The sequence below is a fragment of the Panicum hallii genome, chromosome 1 (genome assembly GCF_002211085.1).
Source record: "Panicum hallii strain FIL2 chromosome 1, PHallii_v3.1, whole genome shotgun sequence".
In the NCBI taxonomy this organism is placed as follows: Eukaryota; Viridiplantae; Streptophyta; class Magnoliopsida; order Poales; family Poaceae; genus Panicum; species Panicum hallii.
The window spans coordinates 6,703,499-6,712,755 of record NC_038042.1 but is presented as its reverse complement, the minus strand read 5'-3'; the positions used below and the strand labels follow the sequence as shown (position 1 = coordinate 6,712,755).

Genomic DNA, 9,257 nt, shown 5'->3' with positions numbered 1-9,257 from the left:
CCAAACACCCCGCTTCTCTGCAGCGCCTCTGGAAAGCCGCTGCTCTGGGCAGCTGGTGAGAAGCCGCTGGAGCAACAAGCTCCAGCGGTGCCAAACGGGGCCTAAGTTTATATAAAAAAATCTACAACATCATATTTATTTCATTAAATCCCCTATAAAATATATCTTAACAGTGCATTTATTTAGTCTGCAGATATTAATATCTTTTCTATAACTCAATTAAAATTAGAAAAGTCTGGCTGAAGTCAAAAAAATTTAAAAAAATTTACTTTTTTTAGAATGGATAGAGTAGATCATTGAATTATACTTCAATTCAAGAGGTCATTCACAACTTCGATTCAAAAACTCATTCACCAACAAAATGTGCGGATCATCTGACAGCACTCACACTCTCCATCCCATGCCATCTTAATTTCACGCGCAACGTGTTAAGACGCGCGATAGCTTATCTTAAACCGGCTGCAGATAGCTGCAGACGCACAAAGATATTGACGCATGCTTCGTCGTCGTCAAGTGGTTCGTGCTTGCTATGTAGATCGTCGTACACGCTTGTCCAACCGATACAACACGATGACATTGTAGTGGAGATGAACTACAACTAGAGAAGAAACACCACATATTTGCTACCGATGGAGTAATTACTATAAATAAGATACTGCAGTGACAATGGAGTAGGCCAAAACTTCATGCATTTCATTGAATTTTATAGGTACTTGGCGTACATGGCTAAATAACCACAGATGATTTGTGCATAAACAACTGGAGTACCTATAACTTCTCCGGTACAGTGCGAGTGTGAGACCCCATTTCACTTGAATGGTTCCTTGTTTAGTGTGATGCACACGCATGTCCATGGTTCTCGGATGTGGTCTCGTCTTCATCATTTTCATAACTTGTACATCACTTTTCCCAGTTATAGCTGCTGTAAGCTTTACACCAGCTTCTCCAGCGAGCAAAAGCAATCTTCGACCAAACTTACCGACCACAGGCGTCAAACTCAACCTCCATCCAGCAGCCAGCAGTCATTGGTCCCTTCTTGAACTGTTGACAGCAAATGAGTGAAGTCCTGTCATGAAGAAACAGGCACAGAAAAGGCACGGCATAAACATAATAGAGCATTTTTATGCTTAAAGCAGAAGAGTTTGGATCCTATACATGCCTCAGCTCCGCTTTCTGGCCTCTTGAGCTCAATCAAATTTCTGACCTGCATCACCTTTCAAAACCACTTGAATCACATGTTTCGTCAACTTTGCAGATCAGAACAGTTAAAAAATGAAAAACAAAAGAGCATGCATAGAGTTTCGATCATATCAAAATAGAATTTAATTAGATAGGATGAATTATAGAAAGTAAAACCTCTATCTAAAACGCCGTTTCAAATCACTTCATCTCCACTCAAGTGCATGTTCTCAGCAAGAACTTCCCTCTCTAGAAACTCAGCAGGATTGCGGCTCGCCAAGCTTCTGATTCCCTCAAGCTTTGTCCCATCCTTCTGAGCCACGCATTCTGAAGTTGTGTGCACTTCCATCGTCTGAACTGTGTCAACTTCAACATCGCATGTCAAGTTAACAAGCTTGCTAGATTCATCAGCCAAAACAACCGCTCCCACTGCTGCACAGCTTGTGCCTGATGCTGAGGTATCCTCAGATCCATGTGGTGAACTAGTTAATGCTGTTGGTTCAAAAGTTACATCATCATGTGACGGAGAAGTCTGAGCTCCGCTGCAAAGGGCACTGGAAACTAATTTCACTGGACTGTCACATATGACTTTACTGACACTATTTCCATGATTAGGTGGGGTTTCATCACCAGGTGGGCTTACTGAAGCCCTTTTAACAGATTTGAGAAGTTCCACAAGGCCATCTCCATCAGAATCGTACTTTCTCTTAAGCTGACCCTCCAGATCTGGACTCAGTGTGCCATCTCCATCAGACTGCTCCTGTTGGTTTGCATGCATCGTAGGAGAGGGTTTCTTGTATCCTTGCTCAAATACATAAGATGGGACCTGCTCCCTACGGACATGGGTGACAGCCAGATCCATCCCAGGCTTCCACAATGAATACATGCCAATTTCACGCATAAATTCATCTACTGTCCCATGGATATCAAATTGTTGACCACGTTTTTTCAACCCCTCTTTCCTTGATAAACCCATGTAGAAGGCACAATGTGCGCATTCTATTGCGGGATCTGAATACTCACACGGGTAAGGATGGCACTGCAGAATTCCTTTAGTATCCCGCTCAATCTGCGTTGAAGAACAAACACCATAAGGAACTTATTCTTTGCAGTAAAATATCTAAATAACCAGGCTTTTTATGTGGACTCCATGTATCTAACGAAAAAAAGTAGAAGCAGTTAAAGAAATGGGATGCAGAAATAAGAAACTCAAAATGTACCTTTAAAGTAAGTTGTCTCAAACGAGACTCAACCCATCCCTTCCAAAGCCGAAGATCATCATCATCATCCGCAACTATGTCAACCACTAGAAACTTTCTATATGCCTCAAAGAAATGGAAAGGCTCAAATAAAGCATTCCAACTGGCCTTATTAAGGTCAATTTCCTGCATGAAAGATAGGTAGTAAGACCATACCATGAACATTATCTCTCGTGCAAATTTTTAGATACAAAATAATGCTTACCTGACAAATTTTGTTGCCAAACTGAAATTGCTCCATTATAACCCTCAGCGTGCTGGTTGAAACATTGTAACTAGAGTTCATGCATGGGTAGGCTGGAGTGATGATGGGCATTAGATGGTTTCTATCACGAGGATTTTTACGTGGATCCCATATAGAAAAACCAAGATCATCATTCTCAATCGCACATAGCATTACTGGATTTGGCCATTGCCACTGGGTAAAAACTCTGAAGAATCTAGAGACCAGCATACTTGGCACAGCATTAGGATAGAGTTGGCAGACACGAGCAACCAGCAGAGCCCAGTTGACACCCCCAAGGAAACCAGTAATCTGACAAGGAAAATATTTTAAACACTTTAACATCAGAACAATTTGTTTGCATGGATGATTCTCTTTTAATTAGTGGTGGTTTCCGGTCCAACTACAGAAGAAACTTTGCAAATAATTGGTGATAAACTCAGGCTTACATTAGAATAAACACCCCTTCTCTTTGCCCAGTACTTCAAGCATTTGAGTGTTGTCCGGAAGTTCTGCAAAGCATAAACTTTGGTATACTGACACAGTGGGACCATATCCTACATGAATAAAGGTGGGAGGGAGGATGCTTCATATAACCTCAGCATTGGGAACAAGCCGAAGAATCTGATCTGCCACTCTGCACCCGTTAAGACTTCGAACAGTTGCTTCATCAACATCACAAAGCACAGATCCTTGAGAAATATCAAAATCCTGCAGCAGCACAACAAGAAAATAATACATCTATTTAACAACATCAAGCACGCGTATATGTGTTTGACAGAGAGAACCCACGTTAAATTTTATCAAAATCTCCAGTATTTACAAACACGGCTATAAAGACTTTGGGGAAGGCCAAACATACCTTTAAAGGTATATATTTTGTCTCTCCCATCATCTTAAAAGGTTATTGATCAACCAAGTGGATTACATCAAGGTTAAGAAAGACATTGTGAATACTATTCAAGTGCGCTTTCATATTAACAAACAAAACATACTGAACAATTCAGCTAATATATATTTTAAGAAAACAGTTTTTTTAAAAAAAAAGAGAGAAGGGCCAAAAATCTATCACAACTTCAACTCTTGAAAAGCATTAATTTATAGAAGATAACCTAAGTGGCTAAAACACTACTTCATGCAGAAGGTATACTTCATGTGCAGGAATTTATTTAACAATTGTGAAAGTCTGAAAGAACAAGGACACATTAATACACACAAACATTCAACAGAATGACTTACAGCCGGTATTACTGAAAGAGAGAGGCTAGCATAGAGAAGGTCAATTGATATCCCACGAAACTTAAATTTCAAAACAGGTACGTGAGCTTCAGGTACAGGTTGCAACTCAGTCACTTCTTCCTTTTCTGCTAATATGCCATTCAGTGTGACAAAGAAATCCTCCTGCAGAAGATAATCATTGTTAGCATGCATAGCAAATCGTTATGGAATCTATACGATAAACAGCACAGGCAAATTCACCTCTCGGTTCACATATGAAGGTCCAACACAAAGGGTATCAATATCAGCTCCAGGTCCATGAACCTAACAAAGTTATAAGAAAAATCTACCTTATAAAATGTTTCATACAGGAGATCATACTGTATCAGCACCTCGCAAAATCAAGTAAAAGGGGACAGAAAATGAAGCTAACAAAGTTATAAGAAAATCTATGTTATAAAATGTTTCATACAAAAGGCGATCTACGTATGGGCACCTCACAAAATCAAGTAAAAGGGGACAGAAAACCTAGGGAAGGATGTTTTTGTCATCTTACATAAAATTTCTACCAAGTTAATTTGCATGATGCAGCAGCAAACTGGTTACACAATAGCTATCAATAAACCTCTACATTATAGAACTCCTTATTCCTGCAATTTACTGCTAATAAACAGAAATGGAACATGTCTAAATTTTGCAGTATCCCAGTAACAAGTACATGATTGGGCCTCTTTATCAGAGATACACACAATAGATAACCACTCTCAGAAAATCTGGGAGTACCATTGCTCTTAAACACGTATAAATATTATTTCATTGAAGAAAGAAAAATTTAACCCCCACAAGCAGTACTGATCTTGTCCACATTCCACAAAACAAGAAGTGCAATCTGTCATTTTTCCTTGTATCAAAGATAACAACTAGCAGGAGGTCAACCACAAACCAGCACGGTATCTTCCAGTACAAAATTACAATCCGCTGTAACATTCCTTTATTTGCCTTCTTCCTATCATTCTCTATGTTCTCTCGAGTGTTGCTACTTGCTAGTAACAGGTTATATTCCTTCTAATCAACTATTTGTCTCAACAGCAATTCACAGTAATTGTTTAATGCCATTATGTCAACTTAATGAAAAGTGGAGTATCAAACTTGAAAGCACCTACTATTTCTTAAGTTTCAACCTCTTCTGCTTATGCAAAACATAAAACAAAGTCTGAAGTTCTGAATGCTGAAGGACCATTAGAAAAGGTCTAAGCAACAAAATGGTATCTAATATAGAATAAAAGGAGAAGGGGAGAAGCAAAAAAACATGTATGGAAAGTAAAAAGTAGCAATCTAGGCGACATTCAGTTAGTGGAACTTGAATTTCATTTAATAAGACTATTTAGATGCAAGGAGTTGTACTTCTTCAATAACGGAATGGCAGGAATAGTTGTTGCGGATAAAAGAACTAAAAGAGGCAGATACCCCCAATCTGTAAGATCCAAAAGTGAAAAGGACTGCATTTGCTCGTTCAACCAATTGCTCAGCATATCCTTTCTTACGAGTCAACTGCTTCACCCATTCCTTGACTATCTGTAAATTCAATAGAAAGTATATGCACAGGTTAATGTATTGTGCAACACTTCAAGCAAAGATAGATTAATAAGAAAAAAGTGGCAGCGAAACAAGGTCTAGTATTTCTACAAAGTAGCAGTAGAAATGAAACTATGTTTATCGACATTCTAATGTGCAGTAGTGAAATAAAATAGTCCATACCAAAGTATATAAGTGCTGAAGAAAATACTAGCAATGGACATAATCATGCTGAAGCGAAATGCTCCATACCAAAGTATACAAGTGCTGAAAAAATTACTAGTAACGGACATAATCACTTTGGTTACCGATTAGGCAATTCTTTCCTTTTCAGAAAAGTTGAAACGGCAACCATACAAGTACATTTGTGTAATGCTGCCGCAGTAAAACACAAACAGGCAGTACACACCGTACAAAGCTCAAGTAGAGAGTACATATTGCATATTCCCCTGAAAGTTCACCTCTCGACTTCAATTATGTCTGAGATTCAGCTTGTCAGTTCCTTTAGGGTAAACAAGCAGCATGCAAATAGCCGGCAAAACAGGGAGCAAGGAATCACCTGACCAATCTCGGACAGCACCTCTTCCCGCTTCGCAGACTCCTCCTTCCCTTCATAAAGGCCTGCTTCCACCAAGAACTGAAACCAAGTTTTTCAGCAAAGCAACAGGGAGGATCATCACAATGCAGTTCACACATGCCGACAGGACGAGAATCGTAAGCAGCAACAAAGGATAACCTTCTCCAGCTCGGCCGTCCTCTGGAGATCCGCCATCGTCGGCCCGGCAAGAGACAACGGCGGGTCGGTGCCCGCGTACCGCTTCGGTGACGACCGCGGCGCCGCCCTGCCCACGCCAACAGATCCCGCCATCAACGCAGCCCAGCCAAGCACCTAAGCCTCCGCGCGACGCCTGACTCAAGCAAGCTACTCCGTGCCCTGGAGTCCGCCGCCTATGACCCAAAAATTTCCGCGAAAACGCCGCTAAATCGAGCCTGCCCTCTCACCCAACCAATCCGTGCCCCCCCCCCCCCCGATTCAAATCAACCGGTCGGCTTCGAAACCACGCGACGCTGACCCGAATTTGCGCCTCCCAGCGGGACACTAGGCCTGCCAAATTCCGCCCCGCAAAGTTGCCCGCGGCGCAGACGACGCGGGATCCCTCCCAGAAATGCACGGCAGCAGCGCTACCCGGGGCGGCGGCGGCTGAGGAGGCGAGGAGGATCGCTAGGGAGGGAAGAGGTGGCGGAGGAGTGTCGAGGAGAGAAGGATTCGTGCGAAGAGTTTGCGTGGGCGGCGTGCGTGTTTGCGGCGGAGGGGAGGAGGGCGACGCTTGACTTCGTGAGCGAAGCCGTGTGGGAGTCGGAAGCTTCGCCGGCGCCTGCTGCGGCTGCGAACCCAGCCGTCCAGGGCGCCACCGCGCGAGGGATTCGGCCGGCTGACAGGTGGGCCATACCATTACTACGAATTGCTTGCATATATGGGAATTTTTGGACAAATTTCCAATAGAATTGGTTAACGATGGAACATCAAATTGGTTTTAAGAATAAACTATTCTACTGGAGTACTCGGCACGTGAATCACATGCGTTTTATAGTAGTTATAAGCTAACACACCACAAGATGGTGTATGCATAATTGGTCATCATTTGAAATTGGTTAATTCATGAACACATGGTAATGTAGCTTGGAGAAATATGAACACATGGAAAAAAGGTAGCTGCATCTTCCATAGAAGTTTAAAGTAGAAAGCGGAGTAAATATAGTGGTTATAAATTAAGGCAATTTCGAGAATATGTTGGTTTAGTCTCTCGGAGGTGCTCATGCAGATAGGGCTGCGTAAGTTGTGTCTATATTGTGTTTCGCATAATAAACTTGCTAAGCGTAGACTTTATAGGAGGTCGCCACCACTTGTTTATCCATTAATATCAATGTAGAAGATACTTGAATAAATTGCAATAGGGTATGTTGTCGGTATTTTTACCGTCGGCCTACGTAGGGATACTCGAAATGCCTGCGATACTCGGCTATGAAGAGCTCGGAGGTTTATCAGGGATAGATCCCCTGGGTACCGCAAGGAAGCTACCCGTGAGAACTACTAGGACTCATACCTTATCATCCTACTAGGACTCATACCTTGTAAACTCTGTCCCCTGGGATATATAAAGGAGGGCAAGGATACCTAGATAGGTAGAGAACCAACAGAGAGCAGCCAACAGGCAACTCAACACCCAAGCGCAGGGCGCAATATACAACACCCCAAAACAGGACATAAGACACAAATTTAGACAGGTTCGGGCTGCTAGAGTAACGTAATACCCTACGTCCTGTTTTGAGGTGTTGTATATTGCGCCCTGCGCTTGGGTGTTGAGTTGACTGTTGGCTGCTCTCTGTTGGTTCTCTACCTATCTAGGTATTCTTGCCCTCCTTTATATATCTCAGGGAACGAGGTTCACAGTACGATTACAAGGTAAGAGTTCTAGTAGGATTCGTACTACAAGATATGAGTCCTAATAGAATTACAGTGGAATCCTAGTAGAAATCGGACTTCTTTTTCCTCACTGACAGGTGGGCCATGCCATTACTACGAATTGCTTGCATATATGGGAATTTTTGGACAAATTCCCAATAGAATTGGTTAACGATGGAACATCAAATTGGTTTTAAGAATAAACTATTCTACTGGAGAACTCGGCACGTGAATCACATATGTGTTTTATAGTAGTTATAAGTTAACACACCACAAGATGGTGTATGCATAATTGGTCATCATTTGAAATTGGTTGCTTGATGAACACATGGTAATGTAGCTTGGAGAAATATGAAAATAATCCAATTGGTATGAAAAAAGGTAGCTGCATCTTCCATAGAAGTTTAAAGTAGAAAGGGGAGTAAATATAGTGGTTATATATTAAGTCAATTTCGAGGATCTGTCGGTTTAGTCTGTCGGAGGTGCTCATGGAAATAGGGCTGTAGACTTTAGAGGAGGTCGCCACCACTTGTTTGTCCATTAATATCAATGTAGAAGATACTTGAATAAATCGCAATAGGGCATGCTGTTTTATTCGAGATTATAACGAGCTTTCACCATTTTGACTTTGTTGATATTCATATATATTCAAACTAGCATAAGTTACGTACCCATCTTTCGGGGTTTAATATTGGGTTTACTAAGTTGACTATGTAAGAACATAAATAATATGTTAGTGATTAGAAAGAAAAACAAAATTATTCTCATCAGTCGATGCAAAAACTTGTTTTGATCTAAAAGGGTAAAAAACATCGTGAGATTCAGTAGTAATTTCATAACAAAGGTTATATCAATGTGTTTGTTTTGAAGATAACGCTAGTCTTGTAACAATTGTTCATAAGGGAAATTAAATACCACATTTACTTGTTGAGACATTAATGGAGAGAGGAGCATAGAATTGCCTATGTAGCCCACGGATCCATGACTAAAATGTATGGGATTATATGCAGTAACGAATCTTGTTAGACAATACTCGCAGTCCTATTTTTTCACTCGTTCCATTAGCTTCAGGTCTCAATTCTAGCTCGTCCAAGCTACAGAAACTTCCACAACTTATGCTAGGCGGCTAAGATATGACGTAGGCGCAGTTACATTACATACAGTAACTTGGCTTTCAAGAATTTCTCGAAAGAAAATTTGTCAAAAGAATGTCTGCAGTAGCTTGGCTAAGGAATTTTTTTAAAAAGAGGGTTAAAAAAATAAAATTCAAAAAAGGGGTGCCGGTTGGAAAAAATTGGAAAAATAGGTACCTCCTGCCCGTTGATCGGGCCGGAGGCGT

At 41.2% G+C, this 9,257-nt stretch overlaps 1 protein-coding gene across 8 annotated transcripts; it reads right to left on the bottom strand.

The window, feature by feature from the left end:
* Positions 1-672: 672 nt before the first annotated feature.
* Positions 673-6,818, bottom strand: LOC112880130 (nuclear poly(A) polymerase 4-like). 8 transcript variants are annotated; one of them, XM_025944649.1, is made up of 12 exons: positions 6,191-6,818; positions 6,014-6,091; positions 5,284-5,454; positions 4,141-4,203; positions 3,901-4,062; positions 3,259-3,372; positions 3,111-3,173; positions 2,644-2,973; positions 2,400-2,564; positions 1,357-2,248; positions 1,160-1,213; positions 673-1,041 (listed from the first exon to the last, which is right to left on the bottom strand). In XM_025944649.1, exons 1-10 carry the CDS (start codon positions 6,320-6,322, stop codon positions 1,376-1,378), a joined length of 2,151 nt encoding a protein of 716 aa, XP_025800434.1. In that variant the 5' UTR covers positions 6,323-6,818; the 3' UTR covers positions 673-1,041; positions 1,160-1,213; positions 1,357-1,375. The 8 variants fall into 8 exon arrangements, with proteins under 8 accessions (XP_025800434.1, XP_025800422.1, XP_025800416.1 ...); XM_025944637.1 differs by having other exon boundaries at positions 673-1,066; positions 6,191-6,817; XM_025944631.1 differs by having other exon boundaries at positions 673-1,066; positions 1,160-1,204; positions 6,191-6,817.
* Between the last annotated feature and the right edge of the window lie 2,439 nt (positions 6,819-9,257).

What these genes read in the sequence shown, in the direction of transcription:
- LOC112880130 (XM_025944649.1), bottom strand. Translation starts at nt 6,322, where the DNA reads ATGGCGGGATCTGTTGGCGTGGGCAGGGCGGCGCCGCGGTCGTCACCG. An exon ending in GGCTTGTTCCCAATGCTGAG is followed by an intron (nt 3,174 to 3,258) that starts GTTATATGAAGC and finishes TATGCTTTGCAG; the next exon opens with AACTTCCGGACAACACTCAA. An exon ending in TGAGACAACTTACTTTAAAG is followed by an intron (nt 2,249 to 2,399) that starts GTACATTTTGAG and finishes TCTTCAACGCAG; the next exon opens with ATTGAGCGGGATACTAAAGG.